The sequence below is a fragment of the Clarias gariepinus genome, chromosome 17, assembly GCF_024256425.1.
Source record: "Clarias gariepinus isolate MV-2021 ecotype Netherlands chromosome 17, CGAR_prim_01v2, whole genome shotgun sequence".
NCBI lineage: Eukaryota > Metazoa > Chordata > Actinopteri > Siluriformes > Clariidae > Clarias > Clarias gariepinus.
Window position 1 is genome coordinate 30,220,498 of NC_071116.1, and position 25,863 is coordinate 30,246,360.

Below are 25,863 nucleotides of genomic sequence, written 5' to 3' on the forward strand. Positions count from 1 at the left end.
TCTCCGCTCCTTTATTAATGAGAGCGCAAATCACTGTGTTCATGAGGTGAAACACTGACCACAGGTTGTTATAGGTTCAGTTCACAGAACCGTCGTCATCTGTTTATACGACCTTCCGGGTTATAATCGCATATTAAGAGATACGAAGGCAAATAATCTTTGCTAATCTGATCTAACGATGCTGATATGAAGCTAAACGCGTCACACCTAACACTGAATAGAGCATCATTTTACTTTTATGTAACTAATTAACTTTAGAAGTTATATATAGTAACTATTGAGACACACCCGCAATTGGCCAAATTATCTCTCTTGAAGTTATTAAGATAAAGAATGTAGTGTGCCCTGTGCTGAGCAATCTCTTCTGTCCTGAAAATCTGACAGTTACAAAGCACTGACACTGGAGACTCCTTCCACACATGGCACAGAAACATCATAGAAAGTTGATTAAAAACATTTATTTAATCAGTTCATGAGCACTGTGTGTGCTGTACATGTCCCTGTGTTTGAGCTGCTGTAAAGTGTTTTAACAACAATTACGCTATTAAGAAAAACACACACACAAAAATTGAATCCATTGTGATTGATCCCTTTAGTTTTGACATGTTTATACTTTAAGCACGATTCTGTTAAGACAGCCTGAGGGGAAGCGCAGCTCATTTCTCTTCATGAGGTTCAGAAGATGCCCTGCTGCTTCCTCCTGTTGATGTCTCTCTTCAGCTGGCAGGTAGCGCAGAGAAAGCAGCAGTAACTAACCATGAAGTCATTACACATGGAGCCCTAGAAGCAGAACCCGGGACAGTAAGCATGCTGTTACTTTAAAGTTACATTAACATTTATTACACGTGTACATGAGCGAGTCTAAAACTATTCCACATCCGGTAATATCCGGTGTACCTGGTGCTCAAACTCTGGATATCTGCAAACAAAATTTCTATCCATATCTTCTATTTACTTATAATAAAACTAAAGTTGGTGTGTCTGTACATTGAAGACATTTGCCAAAAAAACATTTGGGGTGACGTAAGATGAGTAACAGGACACATTGAAATGGTGTGGGGAATTTTTGTTTGTTCGTGCACGTATCACATGAAAACTACCAAATTAATTTTAATCATGGATGTATGTGGCTGAGATTAAGGTAACATATAGGCTTTGTTTCATCGCAGTCGCGCCCAAGCAAAGAGAAGATATGCTAATTGAAATTTTTAATAGAAAATGCTACATAATAAGTAATAAATAAATAAATAGACCTTATTATTAAATCGACCCAAATTCAACAGATGGCACTGTACATACGTGTATATTTGCACACAGTCTGGACATTTTTATTTCCAGTAAATTCTATTTCAATATTAACAACTAAAGATTTCTATGTTTTACAGCTAAGTTTTTTACATTTTATATTTTGTTTTTATCTACTACAGCTATTTTTTTTACAGCTATTATAGTTATATATTTTTTTATTTTATCCCATAATTAATTTCTTATTAATAATCTTTAAGGTCATGAGTGGTTGTACAAGCGTTTGACTGCAAACCGTACTGTGTACGACTGCATGTGACAAATAAAGTTAGAATTTGACATTTTTTAATATGCGCTTATGAGTGTGCAAATCTACTTAATAAACGCGACCTCTCACCTTCATTCCGTGCACTTGACGGTAACACTCAACAGATGGCGCTGGACATTAACCATGAGTGTTCATTTCATTTCCATGCGAACAAATCCACAGGCACAGCTAGTCTAAAATAAAATATACATCTAAAAATATTTGCAAACAAAATCTTTAACTACGAGCCTGAGAGAAGACAGCAGAGTATGGAACGGAGAAACCCTCAATCGCCGACCGAGAAAAAGTTCAAAATTCACCCGTCAGCTGGGAAATGAATAGAGTTTTCTGGGATTCTCAAGGGTTGTGTGTATCTGTGCTATGTTTTTGCCTGTGGGACTCATTTTTACATTTTTAGCTCAGTCATGTTTGTACAGTTGTTTAAAATGAACTAAAAAAAGGATACATCATGCTACACTGCACAATCCTGAGTCATACAGTATATATGTTTTTAATAAAATAAAAAAAACACAGTAAAACAAATAAGGGCTAAAATGCTCTGAGCTTTAAGGGCTACGAACACTGAGAGAGTTTGATTCCAGGAAACACCCTGAGCAGAACCGCAGGCCGCCGCGGGTCAGTCAGCACCGCTGACCATCTGGTTTTTTTTCACCCTGACAGTGTGTGATGTCATAAGTATGTGATGTCATGAATTTGACTTGTGGGCGGAGTTTAAGGTAGAGAGTTCTGCGTGATGCTGTGACTGACCGTGATGTTGTATTTGGTTCTGTACACACTGCGGATGGGCATTCCCAGTCCACATAAACAGCACTCTCCCATGTCACTGGCGATGCTACAGCCGAGACACGGGATACAGAACGTCCCACACAGACCTGAGGGACACAGAGACAGACAGCGAGGATAAACACAGGAACATTTAAACACACCAGTAACATCAAGTTTTAACATTTCAGCTCCCAAAGATAACAAAAAGCACCTAATCTCCATGTGAGCTTTAATAACCTTCATATCATCACCAGCACTGATAGTGAGAGCTGTAACCGGTAAACTATTAATCCTGTACTGTTCACAAAGTCCCCGAGACGACACAGCGGGTATAAACTCAGGAGCAGTAATAAAGCTCCATGTCTGAGGTCTACTCAGAGTTTAATAATCACTAGCAATCATTTGAAACAGCCGAGTGTATATACTGAATAAAACCAGAGACTTTTCGTAAAAGACACTTAGGGTACAGAGGGATGTGATGGAGCAGCTCAGGCAGAAGAAACAGCAGGAGCCCAGGCCGTTGTCAGACACCAGATTGTTTATCTTAGTTAAAAATGTAATTTTACGATAATCAGATGTGCAAAAACTCCGATTTTAGCGGCACAACCTCCTTAATATCCAGCTTGTTAAGTTCTGATTCTTAATGTACATGATAAAGCACAAGGGTACAGATTCGCACATTATAGCCAATTAGAAACCAGGAAATTATTTTAATTTGAAACCAAAGTGTAACAATTCATATTTACAAAATATGAATCTAAAAGAAAATGAAATGCTTTGATTATTTAATTAATTACACAATGATGCTTAGAAAGTCATCGCTGTGATTTCTTTGGTTCTTTCTTTCGAATATAGAAAAGCGATTCAGTGTGTAAGTGTACAGCGAGGAAGTGCTGATCATACAGACACTGAAGTCGTCACAGCACTCGCACAGTCCCGTCTGGAAGTCTGAGGGAGCGAATGCTCTGGGCTGACTCGTCACCTCCATCTTCTACAGTCTGAGAAACACACACACACACACCGCTTGATAAACATCATGTATATACACACTTTTATTATACATTATCCATAATAAGCATTTGAATACACACACACAACAAAGTCTATATACAGAACTCTAAATGTCTAACATTAAGATCATTTTTCAGATAGAAAACAACAGTATAAAATGATTAAACATTTATAAAATGATTTTAGTTTTTTTTCGTTTGAGGATTACGGAGAGAAGGATGAGGAGAGATGGTGAGGTTTACCTGTGTAAAGGTAAAGCCGAATAAGCAGCAATGTTTAACTTTCCAGTTAACAGATGAGGTTTTATAACTTCATTACAGTCACATGTTACAATTTTACAACCAAACAAACTCCAAAAGTCCACCTGCAGTGAACCGAACAAAGGCAGATTCATCAGTGTTTCTAACTGCATGTCTCAGCCTCATGTGTTGTTATTACACACTAATACACATTATTACACATTAATGTACATTAATAACTTTTCACTTTGTTACTCATTAACAAATTAATAAACATCAGTAAACATAAATACATGTTGTAACACGTTAATAATCAGCTCCTCTGGTGCAAACCCTTCAAGTAGATCAATTCTGTTACATAACCAGATGTATATAGTTTTTAAATCTGCTTTGAAAACGTACCTTTTCTCTAAGGCGTTTAATATTCATATAATATACATTCACATTATACATTGTGTGACTGTGACCAGACCTAACTGCCATCTCTCCTCTTCTTCTCCCCCCCCCCCTCTTTCTTTTTCCTCTCTCCTCCTGTCCCCCCCTTTCACTCTTTCTCTCTCTCTCTGTCGAGCTACACATGTCGTTCCTGAGCTGCCAGTGATCCAGACTCCCTCTGCCCTCCGGACCTGTCGGACCCATCCTGGTGCCCCGCTTCTGGCTGAAGATCTCGTCACATGGATGCCCCGTGTGTCTCTCTGGGATGCGTCTGGTGTCTGGAGATGATTCTCTCTACCTAGAAAATGGTTCTGGCCTTGACTGGTGTTGGCAACTGTTTCTCTGGGGACTTGACAGTTCGATAGTTCATGACTGGAACTTCTTACAAGTCTACCTGGGTCTTCAATAACTACCTGGACTCCATATTAACATCAATTAACATCAGAAATCACAAAAGTTCTATGAAGAACCCTACAAAAAGTGATTCCTTCAATCGGTTAACAACAGTTCGTTACAACGGTTCAGCGGACCTGCTGTCACATTTAAAACGATAAAATAAAATGATGGGTAATAATTTGGAGTTTGTCCTGCACACTACAGGAAAACACTCTATTGCTGGGTTCTTCACCTCCATGAGAACAATCAAACAGCACTTCAGAGTGTAAAACCCAAACAGAACCATTGTAACACTCATCCAGTTAACACACACTGCTGGTCAAGAGAACCCTGAATAATTCAGGAGTCTTAGCTCCTCAAAACAATCCTCTTCTTCTTGTTTTAGAGTTCTGCTGTATGTAGAACCTTTAACAGTATGGAACCTTAAACTGTTATAGTTTGAGAATTAATCAAATAGACCCTTTCAGTATTTAGTGTATAATTTCTTTCTACACAATTTAAAGAACCACGGAGGAACCATTTAATTCTGACAGTGGGATGGAGTTTCTTAGGTTCTTTTTCATTTCATTTTATTTTGCTCTGTTGCAAGGGATTCATTACAGACTGTAAAGGGACGGGAAATGCCTTAACATTTTTTTTTCAGAAAAAAAAGGATTCTTTAAGAGCTCATTTGATAATGACATATTCTTCTTCTTGCTAATAGGGTTCTTCGGAAAAAGTCATAAATATTGAGCAAGACGGCGTGTGGTGAAGTAGGCGAGGGAGCGTTCGGTTCGAATGACGCATGTGATAAGATAAGACCAGTTTCCAGACACCAAGTGCAGAACACGAAGGCACACGGAACTGATCTAGGAACATTTCTTTTATTATTAACTAACACAACACCACTCGTAATTCCAACTTACAAAAACTTCATTGTCCTGATGTGTTTTAGATGGACGACGTCACAACCTCATTACAGCTATATAACAACGCCATCCAGGGTTAAAGCTCCTGCAGTGTACGTCATTACAGGCGTAATGTCAAGGGTAAAGGGCGGGTACAGGAGGTAAAGGGTGGGATCAGTACCTAAAAGGCCAGTACAGTAGGTTAAAGGATCGGTAAAGTAGGTTATAGGATCGGTACAGTAGGTTATAAGATCGGTACAGTAGGTTATAGCATTGGTACAGTAGGTTATAGGATCGGTACAGTAGGTTAAAGGATCGGTACAGTAGGTTATAGGATCGGTAAAGTAGGTTATAGGATCGGTACAGTAGGTTAAAGGATCGGTACAGTAGGTTATAGGATCGGTACAGTAGGTTAAAGCATCGGTACAGTAGGTTATAGGATCGGTACAGTAGGTTAAAGCATCGGTACAGTAGGTTATAGGATCGGTAAAGTAGGTTATAGGATCGGTAAAGTAGGTTAAAGCATCGGTACAGTAGGTTATAGGATCGGTACAGTAGGTTATAGGATCGGTACAGTAGGTTAAAGCATCGGTACAGTAGGTTATAGGATCGGTACAGTAGGTTATAGGATCGGTACAGTAGGTTATAGGATCGGTACAGTAGGTTAAAGCATCGGTACAGTAGGTTAAAGGATCGGTAAAGTAGGTTATAGGATCGGTACAGTAGGTTAAAGCATCGGTACAGTAGGTTATAGGATCGGTACAGTAGGTTATAGGATCGGTAAAGTAGGTTATAGGATCGGTACAGTAGGTTATAGGATCGGTACAGTAGGTTAAAGGATCGGTACAGTAGGTTATAGGATCGGTACAGTAGGTTAAAGGATCGGTAAAGTAGGTTAAAGGATCGGTACAGTAGGTTATAGGATCGGTAAAGTAGGTTAAAGGATCGGTAAAGTAGGTTATAGGATCGGTACAGTAGGTTAAAGGATCGGTACAGTAGGTTAAAGGATCGGTAAAGTAGGTTAAAGCATCGGTACAGTAGGTTATAGGATCGGTACAGTAGGTTAAAGCATCGGTACAGTAGGTTATAGGATCGGTAAAGTAGGTTATAGGATCGGTACAGTAGGTTAAAGGATCGGTAAAGTAGGTTATAGGATCGGTACAGTAGGTTATAGGATCGGTACAGTAGGTTATAGGATCGGTACAGTAGGTTAAAGGATCGGTAAAGTAGGTTATAGGATCGGTACAGTAGGTTAAAGGATCGGTACAGTAGGTTATAGGATCGGTAAAGTAGGTTATAGGATCGGTACAGTAGGTTAAAGGATCGGTACAGTAGGTTATAGGATCGGTACAGTAGGTTATAGGATCGGTACAGTAGGTTAAAGCATCGGTACAGTAGGTTAAAGGATCGGTACAGTAGGTTATAGGATCGGTACAGTAGGTTATAGGATCGGTACAGTAGGTTAAAGCATCGGTACAGTAGGTTATAGGATCGGTACAGTAGGTTATAGGATCGGTACAGTAGGTTAAAGGATCGGTACAGTAGGTTATAGGATCGGTACAGTAGGTTAAAGGATCGGTACAGTAGGTTATAGGATCGGTACAGTAGGTTATAAAAACGGTAAAGTAGGTTAAAGGATCGGTACAGTAGGTTATAGGATCGGTACAGTAGGTTATAGGATCGGTACAGTAGGTTAAAGGATCGGTAAAGTAGGTTATAGGATCGGTAAAGTAGGTTATAGGATCGGTAAAGTAGGTTAAAGGATCGGTACAGTAGGTTATAGGATCGGTACAGTAGGTTATAAGATCGGTACAGTAGGTTAAAGCATCGGTACAGTAGGTTATAAGATCAGTACAGTAGGTTATAGGATCGGTACAGTAGGTTATAAGATCGGTACAGTAGGTTAAAGGATCGATACAGTAGGTTAAAGGATCGGTACAGTAGGTTATAGGATTGGTACAGTAGGTTATAAGATCGGTACAGTAGGTTATAGGATCGGTACAGGAGGCAAAGTGCCTGTAGATGAGGTAAAAATCTGTTACAGGAGGTAGAGGGTCGATACAGAAGTTAAGGATGTGCATCTAGACTCTTTTCTGTTCTGGCACTGAGGTGGTGGAATAAACTTCCTCTAGATGTCCGTACAGCTGTCTCAAACAGGGAATAAAAACAATATTAGGTTAAAAAAGGAAAATGATCAAGGCAAAATACTCAAACGTTTAAAAAAGATTTTCAATATTTAACAATCACAATCTACCAATATCCTCAGAAAGTCCTGGAACTGCAATTTTAAAGTCAGGATCTCTGTTTCTCACTAGAGACACCCAGGACTGAGATATGAACAGAGAAACAGAGTGTTATAAAAGGTTCAGCCATTTAGAAGAGGTGAAACTCATTACTGAGGATAACAAGGTGAGGGGAAAACACTCACAGGTGAAATGTCTCCCTCTAGTGTCCAACCTGTGTATAGGTCTGAAATCCTTACATGATCTACACTACTGCACTGTGGAACCTTGGATTACGAGCATAATTAGTTTGTATTCCTCGTATTCCAGTTTCCCAGGAGAAATAATGGAAACTCAAATTATTTGTTCCACAGCCCAAAAAATAAATACATGAAAATAATTAATACAAAATATAAAGTAAAAATAAAACAAATTAACCTGCACTTTACATAAAAAGGAAAAATAAATCCAGACAGATAAGTGTTTCCATTTATGCCTACAGATGCTCTGTGTGTTTGTGTGTGTGTAAATCTAAAGTAAAAGGAGAGTGCGTGTGTGAAGGGACACATAACGACAGGCTTAAACAGAGAGGGAGAAAATGGATCTTTAACCTCTTTAATGAGACTTTATTTTGCTTTACAAGTGCACACACATGTGTGTTATAATAAACAGTACACGTGCGCTGTACACACTCATACATACACAAAATTAAAGTTGTTTTACACACGCACACGTAGTCACAGTGTTATAGTAAACAGTACACACGTGCACGGATGTTGATTATACCAGTAAGAGACGTGCACTAAGAACCAGCAGGGGGGTCGGTTACCCAGAATTCCGCAGTGCAAGAGAGGAAAAAAAACGTTGGCTCAGTTGTGATCACGTGACGCTCGGCGTCAAAATAAGAAGCGCATGCGTGATACATGATACTCTGTACTCGTAAACCAAGTTTTCCAAGTCAAAATTTATTAAAAATCTTTGCTCGTCTTGCGGAACACTTGCAAAGCATGTTACTCGCAATCCGAGGTTTTACTGTTTGTGCATTTGTAATCACATGTAACCAAATAAGTTGTATGAAGAGTTTTGTAGCCCACATGAGACTTTTAGGCTAAATGTGTCAATAATTTTTTTTAATGAATGAGAGAAGGTGAAACACTGACTAGACCGTTATAGGCTCGTCTGTTCATACGACCCCTCGGATTATAATTGTGTATAAAGAGATTACGAAGAAAAAATAATCGTTGATAATCTAATCTAATCTAACGATGCTGATATGAAGCTAAACACGTCACACTTCCCTCACACTTTTTTATTAAACTGATTCACTTTAGAAGTTATATATAGCTACTACTACTGCTACTGTTAGACACGTCCCCACAGGAGACTAAGTCATGTCTCTTGAAGTTATTTAGCCAAGTTTTACCACTGACAGTTACAAAGCACTGACACTGGAGACTCCTTCCATGCATGTTAAAGAAACATCACTAGAAAGTTGATTAAACACATTTATTCAATCAGTTTATTATGAGCAGAGTGTGTGCTGTACACTTTACTGTGTCTGAGCTGCACTACTGTTAGAGCTGCTGTTTCAGAGAATTAATCAACATCTTCTGACCAATCAGAATCCAGAACTCAGGCATGCTGTGGTGTAAGTGTTTATCAGCAATTATGCCATTCAGAAAAACACACACAAAAATAGACTGTAGGTATAAATCCATTGTGATCGATCGCTCTAGTTTTGACATGTTTACACTTTAGCACGATTCTCTTCATACAGAAGACACAGTTAGTGAAATCTCTTCAGTGGTGTGAAGGTTCTGTACAAAAACAAGAAGAAGAAGAAAAACCACATTGTTTGGTGCGAGTCTCCTCTCAGAGGGAAATAAACCATGCATGCTGTCTATTCAATATTTTATTGAACTTAGTATATTTATATCTAGTGAGGGGTGAGCGCTCACCTCATGAGGTTCAGAAGATGCCCTGCTGCTTCCTCCTCTTGATGTCTCTCTTCAGCTGGCAGGTAGCGCAGGGCAAGCAGCACTTACTGACCAGGAAGTCATTACACATGGAGCCCTAGAAGCAGAACCCAGGACGGTAAGCATGCTGAGGATTATCACTTTAATATCACATTAACATTCATCACAGGTACAATATCACACACTGACCTGGAAAAGTACAAATTATTACAAAGTTTAAATACGTGAAGACTGTACTTAAGTAAACTAATGGCGTAACTGTACTTAGGTTCCTCTAATCTCTGCTAATAATAATAATAATAATAATAATAATAATAAAAGTACTAAATATTAATCATTTGGACGAAGAATGATCTGTAAAGCTTCCTCTGTTTGTCTTTTTGGTTCTATGAGAAGTTATTTTATTTTATTAAGTAAGCTAAGAGTGTTTCATCCGTGGTTTGAGAGTTAATCCCAGGACACACCCTGATCAGATCAGCAGGCCGTCACAGAACAATCACACTACTGAGTGTGGCACGTCATAAACTTGACTTGTGGGCGGGGTTTAAGGTAGAGAGTTCTGCGTGATGCTGTGACTGACCATGATGTTGTATTTGGTTCTGTACACACTTCGCATGGGCATTCCCAGTCCACATAAACAGCACTCTCCCATGTGACTGGCGATGTTGCAGCCGAGACACGGGAGACAGAAAGTCCCACACAGACCTGAGGGACACAGAGACAGACACAGAGAGAGAGTTTTTTATCCAAAAGACTCTAAAGAAATGATTTAATCCTTTAGCTCCCAAAGATAATAAAAAGAACCTGATCTTCATGCGATCTGCTGTAATAAGCCTCACATCATCATCAGCACTGATACTGAGAGCCGAGACGACGCTAAGATTATAAACTCGCGTCCGGTAATAAGGCTTTCAAACAGTAGTGTGAAAATAAATCTGTTTAACCACCCGAGTGCATGTGTTGAATAAAATAAGAGAATATCTGTAAAAATACTTAAGCGTTAATAAATGTTCATGGTTTTCCCGACTCTTCAGGTGTAGAAGCCGAGGTTGTGGAGCAGCTGATTGAACTCAAACAGCAGGAGCCGAGGTTCATGAAATGTATTCATGAAAATTCCAAGAATCCTCTGAGATTTGTAACTTATCTTATCTTAATCTTAACCCAGAGTGATTTAGGAGCAATCTCAGAGCAAGGGAAAGACAAAAAGCTTAATCTGAGTGAGGAGGCAGGGCCGAGCCCGGTGCTACTGTAGGTACGACACACTCTTCTGAAGACTAAACGCCACACCCGAAGTGCTGGTGCGGCACCACAAAAGATGATTCTAAGATTTATGATCTAATCTTTTACTTAACAATAACAGACCTATTTTGTCACACATAGATCTTTTTGCCCAGTAGCAAGAACTCTTCTCGACTTTAAAAACTCTTAAGGCTTTTAACATTCCTCCTCACTATTTCAGTTCTTCACTCCAGGAGCACTTTTAAGGTGTTTGATGAATCGTTTTGAACGTTACTAGGATCTTCACTTTAATGATTTTCTTAGAATTTCTTCACTAGAAGCACCTCTTGAATGCTACATATTCTTGATCTCAATTTTAAATGAGATCATAATCAGATCACATAATTAAATCTTAACATAATCAAATGCGGAAAATTCAGATTTTAGTGGCACAACTCAGTCAATATTCAGCTTGTTGAATTCTGATTCTCAATTTAAATGATAAAGCACGCAGATACTGTACAGATTCGCATGTTAAACCAATCAGAAACCAGGAAATTATTTAAATTGATAAAAAAAATGATCGTACAGACACTGCAGTCGTCACAGCACTCGCACAGTCCCGTCTGGAAGTCTGAGGGAGCGAATACTTTGGGCTGAGTCGTCACCTCCATCTTCTACTGCAAGAGAAACACACACATTGAATTGCTTTACACTAGACACCTCATTTATTACTTAAATATAAATGAGCAGAAAAACTGTGAGTTAATAATCAGTACATAATAAATAATACAAACAAATAAAATTGATAAATATCATGCACTTGCACTCAGTTAAATGCATCATACATTATGAGAATTTAAACACACAGCATTAATAAAGTCCATATGCAGAGTTGTGTCGAAACATGTAGAAATTTTGCTTAGAAATGTTTTAAATTCCTGCATCATATAAAAAAATCTACTCTATGAAGTCATCTATCACATGATTCAGTAAACGAGCTCATTAACTGTAACATCACATGAAACAACCGTATAGAGAATTAAACATTTCTAAAATGATTTTCGTCTTTTGCTTGGTATTAAAGGAGTGAATGATAAAGAGAGCAGGGTGAGTTTACCTGCGTAAAGGTGCAGCTGAATAAGCAGCGATGTTTAACTTTCCAGCTGAAGGACGAGTTTTTGTAGCTCCCTTACAGTCACATGTTGAAATTTTACAACCAAACAAACTCCAAAAGTCCACCTGCAGCGAACCGAACAAAAGCTGCTGCAGATTTATCAGCGTTTCCACCTGAAAGGAAAGCAAACAGAGAGACGTTTATAACTGAGTCTAGCATTGTTTCCTGACCGCGCCTCTGCACAAACCCTCGCCTCACCTGGGCTCCCGTTCATCACCAACATCTGTACCCGCTTACCTGCTCGGACACGCCCTGATAGTGCACACTAATCACTCAATCACACATTAATCACCTTATGACCACTTTATTACACATAATATAAAAAACATAATGAACATTATTACACATCATCGACATTAAACACATTAATAACCATCCACTTTGTTATACATTAACACATTATTAAACATAAGTATACACTGTATAACTCATTCATTATTTTATTACACATTAATCAATGTTTTAATATACATTTAGTGTTATTATACATTAACAAATATTAATAAACATTATTACACGTAACAGACATTAAAGACATGAATAATTTTCCACTTTGTTATACATTAAACACATTAATAAACATCAGTGTGCATTAATACACTTTATTACACATTAATCAGCTCATCAGGTGCCGATTCCTCGAGTTATAAATGATGTTACATAACCGGCAGTTTAGCAAATGCATTAATTGATAAGGATATAAATAAACACTTTTTTTTTTTTACAGAACTCTACACTAATACAGTGTCTTAAACTTAACTTTCTACTCACTTAGCAATCCTAAGAAATAAAATGAAGAACCAAATGAAACCTCTCCAGAAATCTGTATTTTTTTTTTCAACTTAACCTGCTTTAAATAATGAGCAATAATTTATAAAATATGCTTTAACTTTTATTTCAGATGAAACTGATCATGTGGTAGAATGGCTGCGCTGGTTTGAGAAGTCTGACAAGAAGCCTACAGTAACTCATATAACCCACCACTCTGTACAGCCCTGGTGAGCTGAAATTAATCTCATCACACACACACTTTACTGAACAACTGATAAATACTGAGAAAGACGGCTTTTTGTTCGTGCAGTAAAGGGTGGTGGTGGGAGCGTTTGGTTCGAATGACGCAGGTGATAAGATAAAATTTTAAGAACGAAATTTCCCCACTGTGGGATGAATAAAGGTATATCTTATCTTAAATGAATTTCCAGACATCAAGTGCAGAACATGATGGCACACGGAACTGATCTAGAACTATTAATGTTTACTGTATTCACTGTTATTAAATTCTTAATATATATTAAGAATTTATATATATATATATATATATATATATATATATATATATATATATTATATTTATATATATATATATATATATATATATATATACACACACACACACACACACATTCTAAAAGGGCAAAAGGCAGGAATACACATAACAGGGTGATAATGGACAATTTAGCCAATTTCAGAGGCTAAAAACACCCCAACTAACATGTACAGGGCCCTTAAAGTACCCGTTTGTTCCAAGAAACTAAATTTGAAATCCTTGCAGGAAAATTAACAGTAGAAAAAGCAGTTTTTTTAAGCAAACAAATACTAATTATTAAATACTTTTAAATTGTAACCTTATCCATTATTAATTATTTACATAACTCCTTAAAGATCCCATAACTAACCCGTGTTTCTAGAACAGGAGCAGAACCTATAGACAGCTATGACAGGTTTTAGATGCTAGGAAGGTAATAATGAACAATAATGTGGAGTTTGACCTGCAAACAGAAATGCTGAGCACACACACACACACACACACACACACCTCTGTAACCATGGCTCTATTCTCAGAGTAACAGATTTGATAAGTTCTGCTGGTGTGTGTGTTTAACGCAATAAAACCAGAAGTGTCAAGGTTTTATTTATTAAAGATTTATTCTAATTTGCGGAAAGTTCGGAAAAAATCCTTTTTTTAAAAAAAAACTTTGACTGGAATTTATTCTGCATTTGATCTTCCTTTATTTGATCTTTACAAAGAAACAAAGATAATAATAAATCTCTGAAAATCCCTCGACTAACAATGAAGCTGTAAAGAGTTCAATCTTTCTATACTGTCTTTACAGTATTTTACTTTATAAAATATTATATTATTTTTTATTAATATATATAATATATATAATATTAATATTACTGTCTATTAAGATTATTCTTTAAAATCTTTAGTGATCCCGGCAGGATTGTCTAATTGTTAAAGTGTTGTGTCAGTGTTAATTGTGTAACATTACAGTGTTGCTGTATGAAGTTGTTTTCAAATGTTACAATTACTATGATTAAATGATGATGGACCAATGTTATAATGGTGATGGGATAATGTTAAACACAAAGTATACAAAAAGTATTTGTCTGTAGTATACTGAAGTAAAGTTCGGTGTTCCACAGGGTTCTGCTTTAGGCCCACTGCTATTTCTCTCTACATGCTTCCTCTGGACAACAAATTTTGTAAGCATGGTATTAGTTTCCACGGTTATACTGATGACACACAGTTATACATCTCAGCAAAGCCAGATGAGATAAAACTGCTTAATAAAGCAATTTGTGATGGACATAAGAGACTGGATGCTAATTATGATAATTCTGGTACTAGGACCACATACAGCTAGGAATAAGCTTTCTGGTCACACAGTAACTCTGGACGATCCTTTCTGTTTCATCGAAAAGGGACTGACCTGGTGAAAGATCATCCTGTGCTAAGGCTTATCTGCTGAAGCCCTAATTCAAAAGTTTAAGCAAGAGTAAGTAAGAGTTAATGTAGTACAGATTTCTCATCACTGAGTGTACAGTACAGGAGCTTTTGTTCTGTTAAATATAACCATATATATTTCTATGTGAACTGTTCATCTTTGTCTCTATGTGTTCTCGTGGTAACGCTTTATTATCAGCATCTCTGGGCCATACATGACCAGCAGCTATTATGAGATGTAAAAAAACTAGGAATGGCTTAGGTAATGCAGGAAGATGACTATGTATGGAAACAGGAAGTAGGAGGATCTGTAAGGGTTTGCATCTCGGAAAGGTAAATAAAGGTGGTGAAGAACTAACCCCTACTCTACAGGCTGGGCTTAACATCAGAGAGACTCTGGAGGCAGAGCTCGGGGAATAAAACACTGCAAAGATACAAAGACATCTGGTAGTCAGACATAAGATGTCATGATTCACGCCCTGTTTGCCGTCTTTTTCCCACGCTGTCACTTCTTACATGCTCATGTTTTTCCCTAGCCCGTCATTGACATAAGAAAAATGGTTGAAAGAAATTAATCAAGGATAAAAACTTTTTTTTTTTTTTTTTGTTAAAAGGTAAAATTTTCCAGAATCACAATGAACAAACTTCTACTAGTGGACAAATTATGTATACACAGACTAGAACATCACAAGCAGCGTTTACAGTAATGTGGAGTGTCTACCTGCACCACAGGGCACGTGCAGGAGTTAGTAAAATATGTACAGTCACCACTCCACACAGACACAATTCAATTCAATCAGATGAGATCTCCAACCAGAATCGGGGCACCAGGATGGGTCAAACAGGCCCGAAGGGCAGAGGGAGTCTGGATCACTGGCAGCTCAGGAACGACATGTGTAGCTCGACAGAGAGAGGGAAGGAGAGAGAGGGGGAGAGAGGGAAGAGAAAGAGCAGGAGAGAGAGCAGAAGAGAAGAGATAACAGTTAGGTATGGTCACAGTAACATAATGTATAATGTGAATGTATATTTACTGTAGAGTGCAAGCAGAGACTCCGGCAGGACTAACTATGACATTATAACTAAAAAGGAGGAGCCAGAAGGAAACACAAACATGAGGGGGAACTGAGATGTAAAGCAACCAATCACCTCACTGTCAACAAACCTGAGTGATCAATGAGAGTGAGGAGGACAGCATCTAAACATACCAGTTCACCATAATACTCTACGTCCATGAGTCCCCCAGATCTGCTCCTTTACAGAGTAGTATTTTCAAATCAATGCAAAATTTCACAGGGAGCCAATGAAGCGAAGATAAGATAGGGGTGATGTGCTCATATCTTCTGGTTCTGGTGAGGACTCTCGCTGCTGCATTCTGGACTAGCTGAAGCTTATTTATGCATCTAGCTGAACAACCAGACAGTAAGGCATTACAATAGTCCAACCTAGAGGTGATAAAAGCATGAACTAGTTTTTCTGCGTCGTTTAGCGACAATATATTTCTTATCTTGGCAATATTTCTGAGGTGAAAGAATGCTATCCTGGTAATATTATCTACATGAGCTTCAAATAAAAGGCTGGAATCTATAATCACACCGAGGTCTTTTACTGTTGCACTTGATGGAACAGAAAGGCCATCTAAAGTTACAGAGTGATCTAGAATCTTACTTCTAGCTGTATGCGGTCCTATGACTAGAACTTCTGTCTTATCAGGATTAAGCAGAAGGAAGTTAATTAGCATCCAATCTCTTATGTCCTGCACACATTGCTCAAGTTTAGTAAGCTGTTTTTTTTGTTGAGACATATAACTGTGTGTCGTCAGCATAACAATGAAAACTAATACCATGTTTACGGATTATGTTGCCTAGAAGAAGCATGTATAGAGAAAAAAGCAGTGGACCTAAAACTGAACCCTGCGGAACGCCAAACTCCACTAGAGAACATGCAGAATAATCACCATTTAAGTCTACATACTGATAACGATGGGTCAGATAGGATCTGAGCCAGGAGAGGGCTGTACCCTTAATTCCCACTACATTTTCTAATCTGTGAAGAAGAATAGCGTGATCAATGGTGTCAAAAACTGCACTGAGGTCGAGTAATACAAGCATAGTTACACAACCCTGATCAGAGGCCAATAGGATGTCATTTACTACTTTAACGAGCGCTGTCTCTGTACTGTGATGAGGCCTAAATCCTGACTGATACAGTTCATGTATGCCATTTCTATGTATATATGAGCATAGCTGCTCCGCTACTATCTTTTCCAGGATCTTAGAGATAAAGGGGAGGTTTGATATTGGCCTGTAACTGGACAGCTGACAGGGGTCGAGGTCAGGTTTCTTAATTATTGGTTTGATAACTGCTAATTTAAAAGATTTTGGAACATAACCAATGCTGAGTGAAGAATTAATTATTCTCAACAGGGGTTCTGTTATTGCTGGTACTATCTGTTTAAGAAAATGTGTCGGTACAGGATCTAATATACAGGTTGATGAATTTGAAGAAGAGATGAGTGAAATTAGTTCATTCTCTTCAAGGGGAGTAAAGTATTCTAGGTTCTGGTCTGACATGGCTAGATTAACATCTGCATCAATTACATTGTTCGGTTTCAAAACCTCAATTTCATGCCTAATATTTACAATTTTATTATTAAAAAAGTTCATGAAGTCCTCACTATTGCATGATGTTGTTGTGGAGATTTCTGCGGTGGCCTTACCAATTATCGTTATATTTTTTTCATTCTATATAAACATTTTTTAATACATTGGTGTTTATTATAATTAATAATTTTAATATATTTTACTCTAAGTAAAACAAATATGAATATAATTTATAAAAAAATAAACACAAACTGCATTTTGTGTCAATTGTATTATTTTATTTCTGTACAAAATTGACCAATATTGTGAAAAAAACAGCGAACAAAACTCATCACAGATGTAAATAAAAGACAATAATTCACTACTAAAACAGCAACAAATTTACACAAACAGCTGAGTGCAAAAGTTTACACTCCTTGTATGGATTTGGGGTTGAAACTGTTTGGAGAAAATCAGAAGCTGTAAAGAGCAACAGAGAAACGCTAAACCCCAGCTGTCTGTCTCTCTTCACGCAGCCTCACACACTGTTGTTTAGGAGATAAACTCATGTCGTGGCCGTCGAGTTTCAGTCTGTATCTGGGGAGTCACTCGAGCTGTTAGAGGAAGAGGAGGATGACGAAGGCTGTGTGTGTTGCTTCTTACGCTTCTTCATGCTGTGTTTCTCTTTCTTTGGCTTTTCCTTTTTGCCTTTCTTCTTGTGGCTTTTCTTTTTTTTCTTCCTGCTGGCATCTTCCTCATCATCGTCATCATCACTGGATGAATGAGACCTTAATAAAATAGGGATAATATTAAGGAAAGGCTCTGTGATGCTCTGCTCCAGGAGACACTGCTGATTAGTTCCTTAAAGCAACAGTCTAATACGTTATTGTATCTGTAGTTAATATCCAAGAATATATATTGTGTGTTTGTACACACACATATACTGTATATACATACATATACTGTATACATATATATACACTGTATGTGTACGTGTATATATAGTGTGTGTATGTCTATGGTATTTGTATAGGGTATTTATGTGTATAGTGTCTGCTTAATGTGTCTGTGTGTGTACCTCTTCTTTGCCTTTCGGTGAGATCGCTCTTTACTCCTCTTTTTTTTTTGTTTCTCTTTTCGTGAATCTGCAGACAAACAAAACAGCTCAGGGTTACACACACACACGTCTAAAAGAGAGAAATTATTTCAATGGGTGCTGATAGTCCTCAGTAGAGAAAGTAGGGTGTGTGTGTGTTTGTTTGTGAATGTGTGTGTATTAGAGTTCCCTCTGTCTCAGAGGTTAATTCCGCTGAATGTTGTGCACCACACAGCTCTCAGAGGTCACATGACTCTCCATCAGCACACTACTCCCTCCTCCTCCTCCTCCAGCATGGAAACAGTGACACTGAATAAATCATACGCATATACACACACAGGTGTGTTTGGTACACCGGCTCAGACTTTCTCTCCTGTCCCTGTTCTGTTCTTCACCTTTAGAGCGGCTGCTCCCAAAGATCTTCTCCTTCCGCACGTCCTGCTGTTGCTCCTCCTCCTCGCTCTCCTCGCTGCTTGTACTGCTCACATCCAACACGATGTCCTTCCTTGGGTCCACGCGCACAAAGTTCCTGCACTCGAACGTCAGGTGACCGGCTGAGGAGGAAAAGAAACAAAACAAAAAGAAAAGACCCTGAATGATTCTCTCACAGTTCAGTGTAGGAGTGTAAAACGTTCTACTAAAACACACACACACTTCATAAATACTCACGATAGCCGCATCTTTTACACCCAGCGCGGATGTTGTCCTTATTCACACCTGTGGGACATTATTACAATTCAATACAAAACTCCTTTCTTTTATGAACATGAACCTGTTAAAATAACTTTGTCTCCACTTTTTAAATGCAAGTTACTAACAATTAATCTATCAAGGAACTGTTTATTAACAAAAACATTGTTCTGATGCTGAACTTTATATTTACCCTTATCTTTATTTTATCACTGATGATTTATTATTAAATTCTCCTGCAGAGGAACAAAGAAAACTAATCATCATGAATTTAACACTTCATCTGTTTTATAGGTTTATATGTTGCGAATCTTCTTCTTCATCAGTAACCGAACACTTAGTCAGCATATTTTTCCCAAAAATTAAGTTTCAACACATAGAGGCGAGTTTTGTGTTTAATCTACAGGAGTGCAGAATTAACTCTCAGCACACCTCAATGCCTGTTTTTATATTTATAATAACACTACACTCGATCAGATCATCATTATTATTTATTAATAAAGACTAAATTAAACATTTATTCCCATAATCCACACATATTAATATTGTTAAAGGGCTTTACCTGGGAGAGCCATTCACTCGAACTTACTAGAATTTTCGTAAACAGCAGGACTTCCGGTACTGTAGTTACTCCGTCGTTTAAATGAGTCCGATAGGAAACATTGACAGAACAGTAAACAGTTCCACTAAAGTATAAGTCTGACTTGTTTTATTATTTATTTTATATATTGTTTTTATTATTTTGCTATGCATGTATTTTTTTTAAATATATACATAGATGAGTACTTTAGTTAGTTAAGCAAAAAATATATTTAAAATCCATATTTCGGTCCTATAAATAACACAAAAATCACAGCTCCGAACCGCTAGGTGTCAGTACAAAGAGTTTACCCCCCGTTCGCACACATGTTGCTGCAGGGAAGAAAAACCTTGTGGCACTACAAGCGAATCCCAAATGGCGTTTTGTCCCACACCAAGTGCGCACTACCGAGCGTGCAGCGACCGCTGTTTTGAGTGACACGTAGTGCACTTCGTTTAGTGAACACGTCGTTATTGAGGAATCTAACAAGCGCAGGACACTTTCTGTATTTGTGTTGTTCTTGTTGTTTGGGTGTTTGTAATCGAATCGTCGAGTAATTTCCCAGTTGATCTCCGTAAAGATGAGTAACATTTACATCCAGGAGCCGCCGACTAACGGCAAGGTGAGGAGCTGAGTGCACTAACCCCCAACACGCCGCGGGGTCTCCACAGATTGTCTTAATCACAGGGTCTCCCACGGGGACATTAACTTTATCTCATGTTTAATCTTATAAAGGCATTATAAAGCAGTGACGGAATCAATAACGAGCTCTCGGGTCTCCCCTCAGGTTCTGATCAAGACCACAGCAGGAGATGTAGATGTGGAGCTGTGGGCTAAAGAGGCTCCTAAAGCCTGCAGGAACTTCATTCAGCTCTGTATGGAAGGTAACACACACACACACACACACACACACACACACACACACACACACAGGGGCATCTCAGTAAATTAGAATATCATTGAGAAGTTGATTTATTTAAGTATTTGAATTCACAAAGTGAGACTCATTATATTCTATAGATTCATTACACACAGTCTGATGAAACATTTCAAGTGTTTATTTCTTTGAATTTTGATGTTTATGACTTACAGCAAATGAAAACCCAAAATTCAGTATCTCAGTAAATTAGACTATGACTTACAGTAAGAGCAATGAAAGACTTTTACCCCAGAGACGTTGGACTACTGAACAGTAGGAACATGTGCAGCACTCAGTACTTGGGCGGGGCTCCTTCACATGAATTCCTGCAACAGTGGGCGTGGCATGGAGGCCATCAGCCTTCAGCTCTTCTGCGTCGTCGTGTCTGGCGTCTTCCTCTTCACAACACTCCAGAGGTTCTCTACAGGGTTCAGGTGGGGTGAGTTTGCAGCTCCATCAAGCACAGGGGTACCATGGTCATTAAACCAGGTGTCAGTACTTTTGGCAGTGTGGGCAAGGTGCCAAGTCCTGCTGGAGAACGAAATCAGCATCTCCATGAAGCTGGTCTGCAGAGGGACGCATGAAGTGCTCCAAAACCTCCTGGTAGACACTGCACTGACCTTTGACCTGATAGAACACAGTGGACCGACACCAGCACTGACTGCAAACTTAACACCGGACCTAAAGCAGCTTGGACTCTGTACCTCTCGTCTCTGGGACCCTGATTTACAAATGAAATGCAAAATTTATTTCCATCTGAAAAGTGGACTTTGGTCCACACTGAGCAACTGTCCAGTCCTTTTTGTGAGACACCTCTGACAGTCTGTGTGTGGTGGCTCAGGGTATCCCTGTCCTTCTGCACCTCTTTCTTTAAAAACCTCTGCAGGAGTTTTGAGTTAATCAGCTGATTAGAGTGCGACACCATCAGTCTGCAGGATTGAACTTTTTTATAATATTATAATTTTCCGAAATAATGAATGTTGGGTTTTCCTTAGCTATTAGTCATAATCATGAAAAGTAAAAGAAAAACGCACTTGAAATATATCAGTGTAATGAATCTAGAATATAACGAGTTTCACTTTTTGAATTGAACTACTGAGACACATCAGCTTTTTAATGATATTCAAATTTCTTATCACATCATAGCAGAATGAATTCTCCAACACTTCTCAGGTTTCAGATATAAAAAAAATCAGTTATACATATACACACACACACACACACACACACAACCTGTACTTGTGATATCTAAAAATAATGGTTCAATAATAGACATTAAACATTTTCAGTATTTATAAACTGTTATATAAAGTAAACAACCCACTGTAATAATAATAAAAAAAAAATAATAATATAGGTAACACAGGTTTATTCCTGTAAGGTTAATTAATGGATTAAGCTCCGCCCCTCCTGACAGGTTACTACAACGGAACCATCTTCCACCGCGTGGTTCCTGATTTTATCATTCAGGGCGGCGATCCGACTGGCACTGGGACCGGTGGGGAGTCCATCTACGGCCGACCTTTCAGGGTGAGGAAGAGGCGTGGCCTACATACCCTTCAGTGTTAATAAAGGAGGTGTGGCCTGTGTACCTGTCAGTATGAAAAGGGAGGTGTGGCCTGTGTAACTGTCAATCATCTATGTTAGTTTTCTTCATCCTCTATATTTGGGCAAATTTTTTTTTATGTTTTGTGTGTGTGTGTGTGTGTGTGTGAGCAGGATGAGTTCCACTCCAGATTGCGCTTTATCAGGAGAGGTTTAGTGGCGATGGCAAATGCAGGGCCTCACGATAACGGCAGTCAGTTTTTCTTCACTCTGGGCCGCGCAGACGAACTCAACAACAAACACACAATATTTGGAAAGGTGACTGTATATATACACACACACACACAATTTACATAATTTTAATGTACACAGCCTGGCCAAAAATAATTTAGGAAGGGTCAAACAGCTAAGAATGTTTACTGGAACTGAGTTTATTATCCATCATTAAACCCTGGAGGCGAAAAAATCATGAATGAATCACCTGGTGAAGTCACATGGTCCAGTTGAAACCAGAATCAAACAAACCAGTGTTTAATAGTGACGGTAAGAGCATTCACACACACACACACACACACTAAACAGCTGTGTGTTCATAATAAAACCGCTCGTTAGTGAGACTCATCAGAAAAAAGTCTTCAGACTGGAAAAAGGTCATGTGACCTGATGAGTCCAGATCGAGCCTATTCCAGAGTGATGGGCGTTGGATGAAGTCTTGTGTGTATGCCAATTTTTTTATTTCTTTGGCTGGGAAGTGTGTAAGATCTAGTTTAAAGAATTACAGTTTAATACTAAAGTATAAGATTATAATCCGTTAAAATGAATTGTTGTTAAAAAATGGATTAGTTCAAGTTTGTTTTGCATCATATTTTTCACGTGTCTAGTCACTTGTAGTCACAGTTCCGTTCGGTGATGCTCAGCATTAACACTGTGTTGTAAGCGGTGTTGTTTACGAGGGCGGTATTTCTGACTGCTGGTTTGTTTATTCTGTTTACTTAAACTATTTGTGCTTCCTTTTCTGATTGATTATTGTTTGTCTGGAACCTGAGTTGTTGGAGAACTCATTCTGTGTCTGTGATGTTTGCAGGTGACAGGCGACACGGTGTACAACATGTTACGGCTAGCGGAGGTGGAGTGCGACGGCGACGAGCGGCCGCTCAAACCACACAAGATCAGATCTACAGAGGTACGCCTGGGTCTGATCTCCGGAGCGTCTGATGGTCGGTGAGATGCTCAGTGTGTCACCGCTGCTGTGTTCTCTGTCACAGGTCTTACACTCTCCCTTCGATGACATCGTGCCTCGAGAGATACGAGTCAGGAAAGAGAAACACAAAGACGAGGCAAAGAAATCTCAGTCCAAGGCAACAAAGTGAGTGTTTGTGTGTGTGTGTGTGTGTGTGAGAGAGATTATCACCGATAAGAACTAAAACACCAGACTCTGAATAGACGTCTGATGGTGTGTTTGTGACCTAGCGGGAGCTGTGTAGGAACGATCCGCTTTTACAGCTTGTAGTTCTGACTTGTAAAGATTTTGAAGAGTCCTCCAAGTTGCGATTCCGTGATGTGATTTCACCACAGCAACGCCCATCAGGAAAAGTTGGATGAAACACAGCAAGATGTTTGGATCGTTGGAGTTTCTGTTTGTAGAAGAAATCACTAAACTACAGTTTCCGAGTTGGAAAATTCCCAGGCGTTGTAAACAAACCGTAACAATCTAATGTCCCAGCGTGTGATTTACAATAACGTTAAACCAGCACGAGTGTAAACCTGCTCAGGTGAGACCTTCCCCAAGCTGATCTTTTGGATCTGTGGAAACTATAAAAAGTCATTCTGGTTCTCTTACACGTTCCTGAAGGATTTTTGGGATCCACGCGGTATCAGAGACGCACCGCTAGCACCGGATACGTGTATCCGTGTCCAGTTACACTGTAGACAGTGTAAACACCTGCAGACTTTAGTTAAGAGCGTTACTCGACGTTCCCCCGCTGCCCCTTCTCTTCTGCTGAGTGTTTTATCATCATAAATACTAAAGACATCTCCTCTGATGTTTACTCTGATTTTCCGTCCTGATCAGAAATTTTAATCTGCTGTCGTTTGGAGAGGAGGCAGAAGAGGACGAGGAGATGGTGACTCAGGTCAGCCAGGTGAGTGTTCAGGTGGGAGCGAGTCTTTATAGCTGAGTGTGTGTGTTTGTAGCTGATCGTCCACATGGATTTAACATCAGGCAGAGAAACAAACAGATAGAAATCTATCAATCTAAAAAGAAACCGAGGTACTGTAAACCTTACATGGATGAGGGTCTGAGATCTTCAGCCTTTAAGAGCCCCAGTGTCGTTATTTTCTCCTGTAGACTCGGAGGGTAACTGAGAACCAAAGTTGGAGGGTGCCAAAAATTTAGATTTTTGTAACATAGTTGTAACGTTGTTTTGTTACGCAGTCGTATAGAAGTGTGATAAAAAAAATGTCACTTTATGAAAGAAAAGAAATGAAACACAAGCTTGTTACTTTTAGATTTAATCGTAACTTTTACACGTCTTCATTTTAATGAGGGTGTCAATACTTTCGTGTTCATTGTGCGAGCGAGCTGTTGCTGGTTTTCTTGGTGAAGTTGTTGTTTATAAAGAATACGTTCTTCTTCCAGACCATGAAAGGAAAAAGTAAAAGCAGTCACGACCTCCTGAAGGACGACCCGAAGCTGAGCTCCATCCCCGTAGTGGACAGGTGACCCACGGACGTCCCACAGACGTCCCACAGACGTCCCACACACGCCGTCTTTACTCAAATGTCAGACATTTATCTACAATTCCCAGTGTAGACACATTGATTAATAACTAAAATGTTTTATTTACAGCAAAGTCGGTGAAGACGGCAATTCAGAGGTGTGTGTGTGTGTGTGTGTGTGTGTGCACGTCATTATTTTGCCTTTTATAATATATTTTTGTATCGTCTTATTGCTAGAAATTAAAAATTTTCCTTTTCTCTGCTTTCTGTCTTGCCAACCGGGGGGGGGCGCGTGGGAGGAGCAGGAGGGGGAGGATGATGAGGAAGAAGATGAAGATGAAAAAATGAGGAAGAAGGAAATGAGAGAGCTAATCTCTAAAAAGCTGAAGAAAGAAAAGGTGGAGGAGGAGAAGTCTGAGGCGCGAGAGGAGACGGAGAAGAAGAGCACTCGCAGGTAAGAGTGGCTCGAGTCTAAAGCTCTACTGTCTGATTTCTGATCTGTGATCATGTGACACCAAATCTTTCTCTCTCTCGCGCATACACACACACACACACACACACACACACACACACATCAGAACACATTTAATTACTTTTCATTACTAAAAAAAAAGTTAGAGTTAAAAGTGTAGTTCTCCTGGCGTCCTGCAGGGGGCAGGAGCATTGCAGGAAAGAGTTTTCTCTTCTTTATCTTTATCTTTCCTTCTCAAATGAAAAATAATAATGAAATATAACAGTGTGGTGTGAATACACTTTAAATCCCACTCATTGTTGTGAATTAATTACTAATTTCTGTCCAAAAATGAAACTCAAAAGCATCTGTTTCCTTTGTTGATTAACCGTGGTGTTTGACAGAACAGATGTCACGTTATAAAGAGTAAATATTTTGCACTGAACCATAATACAAAAATTAAAACATTGACTAAACACACAAAAAAAGTTCACAAGCAAGAAAATAATAAAAAGTCAAAATAATCCGCATGTTGTTTTGTTTTTGTACTAACGAGCTGAAACAGGAATTAACATTCAAATGTAGAGAAATAAAAACTTGTTTGAGTTTATAAGGAGTTTAAAGTGCAGAGTCCTGTGTACACACTCTTCTTCCT

The 25,863-nt window shown here is 38.7% G+C and overlaps 4 protein-coding genes across 5 annotated transcripts in view; 1 reads left to right on the plus strand and 3 right to left on the minus strand.

Moving 5' to 3' along the window:
- Nucleotides 1-438: 438 nt before the first annotated feature.
- plac8.2 (placenta associated 8, tandem duplicate 2) lies at nt 439-3,661 on the minus strand. Its single transcript, XM_053475925.1, has 4 exons — nt 3,592-3,661; nt 3,242-3,336; nt 2,321-2,445; nt 439-780 (listed from the first exon to the last, which is right to left on the minus strand). Exons 2-4 carry the CDS (start codon nt 3,324-3,326, stop codon nt 676-678), a joined length of 315 nt encoding a protein of 104 aa, XP_053331900.1. The 5' UTR covers nt 3,327-3,336; nt 3,592-3,661; the 3' UTR covers nt 439-675.
- Nucleotides 3,662-9,020: 5,359 nt separating this feature from the next.
- On the minus strand, nt 9,021-11,995 carry LOC128505486 (placenta-specific gene 8 protein-like). 2 transcript variants are annotated; one of them, XM_053475927.1, is made up of 5 exons: nt 11,843-11,995; nt 11,312-11,399; nt 10,085-10,209; nt 9,487-9,601; nt 9,021-9,345 (listed from the first exon to the last, which is right to left on the minus strand). In XM_053475927.1, exons 2-4 carry the CDS (start codon nt 11,394-11,396, stop codon nt 9,497-9,499), a joined length of 315 nt encoding a protein of 104 aa, XP_053331902.1. In that variant the 5' UTR covers nt 11,397-11,399; nt 11,843-11,995; the 3' UTR covers nt 9,021-9,345; nt 9,487-9,496. The 2 variants fall into 2 exon arrangements, with proteins under 2 accessions (XP_053331902.1, XP_053331901.1); XM_053475926.1 differs by having other exon boundaries at nt 11,312-11,402.
- A 5,497-nt stretch (nt 11,996-17,492) lies between these two features.
- On the minus strand, nt 17,493-19,643 carry srek1ip1 (SREK1-interacting protein 1). Its single transcript, XM_053475886.1, has 5 exons — nt 19,558-19,643; nt 18,975-19,022; nt 18,701-18,859; nt 18,288-18,354; nt 17,493-17,997 (listed from the first exon to the last, which is right to left on the minus strand). Exons 1-5 carry the CDS (start codon nt 19,568-19,570, stop codon nt 17,796-17,798), a joined length of 489 nt encoding a protein of 162 aa, XP_053331861.1. The 5' UTR covers nt 19,571-19,643; the 3' UTR covers nt 17,493-17,795.
- Nucleotides 19,644-19,949: 306 nt separating this feature from the next.
- Nucleotides 19,950-25,863, plus strand: part of cwc27 (CWC27 spliceosome associated cyclophilin) — a 38,613-nt gene continuing 32,699 nt past the window's right edge. Inside the window, exons 1-10 of the mRNA XM_053475751.1 lie at nt 19,950-20,197; nt 20,363-20,459; nt 21,912-22,024; nt 22,214-22,357; nt 23,124-23,222; nt 23,305-23,405; nt 24,111-24,180; nt 24,678-24,757; nt 24,888-24,915; nt 25,063-25,211. Of these exons, the coding sequence (XP_053331726.1) occupies nt 20,156-20,197; nt 20,363-20,459; nt 21,912-22,024; nt 22,214-22,357; nt 23,124-23,222; nt 23,305-23,405; nt 24,111-24,180; nt 24,678-24,757; nt 24,888-24,915; nt 25,063-25,211 (923 nt within the window). The 5' untranslated portion in view covers nt 19,950-20,155. The remainder of the gene's footprint in view (nt 20,198-20,362; nt 20,460-21,911; nt 22,025-22,213; nt 22,358-23,123; nt 23,223-23,304; nt 23,406-24,110; nt 24,181-24,677; nt 24,758-24,887; nt 24,916-25,062; nt 25,212-25,863) is intronic.

Excerpts from the sequence above, each read along its gene's own strand:
- plac8.2 (XM_053475925.1), bottom strand. The coding sequence starts at position 3,326 with ATGGAGGTGACGAGTCAGCCCAGAGCATTCGCTCCCTCAGACTTCCAG. Across the intron at positions 2,446-3,241 it reads CTGTGACGACTTCAGTGTCT|GTCTGTGTGGGACGTTCTGT; the intron begins GTATGATCAGCA and ends TGTGTCCCTCAG. Across the intron at positions 781-2,320 it reads GAACCAAATACAACATCACG|GGCTCCATGTGTAATGACTT; the intron begins GTCAGTCACAGC and ends TTCTGCTTCTAG.
- LOC128505486 (XM_053475927.1), bottom strand. The coding sequence starts at position 11,396 with ATGGAGGTGACGACTCAGCCCAAAGTATTCGCTCCCTCAGACTTCCAG. Across the intron at positions 10,210-11,311 it reads CTGTGACGACTGCAGTGTCT|GTCTGTGTGGGACTTTCTGT; the intron begins GTACGATCATTT and ends TGTGTCCCTCAG. Across the intron at positions 9,602-10,084 it reads GAACCAAATACAACATCATG|GGCTCCATGTGTAATGACTT; the intron begins GTCAGTCACAGC and ends TTCTGCTTCTAG.
- srek1ip1 (XM_053475886.1), bottom strand. Across the intron at positions 18,355-18,700 it reads TGGGAGCAGCCGCTCTAAAG|ATTCACGAAAAGAGAAACAA; the intron begins GTGAAGAACAGA and ends GTTTGTCTGCAG. Across the intron at positions 17,998-18,287 it reads CACCGAAAGGCAAAGAAGAG|GTCTCATTCATCCAGTGATG; the intron begins GTACACACACAG and ends TATTTTATTAAG.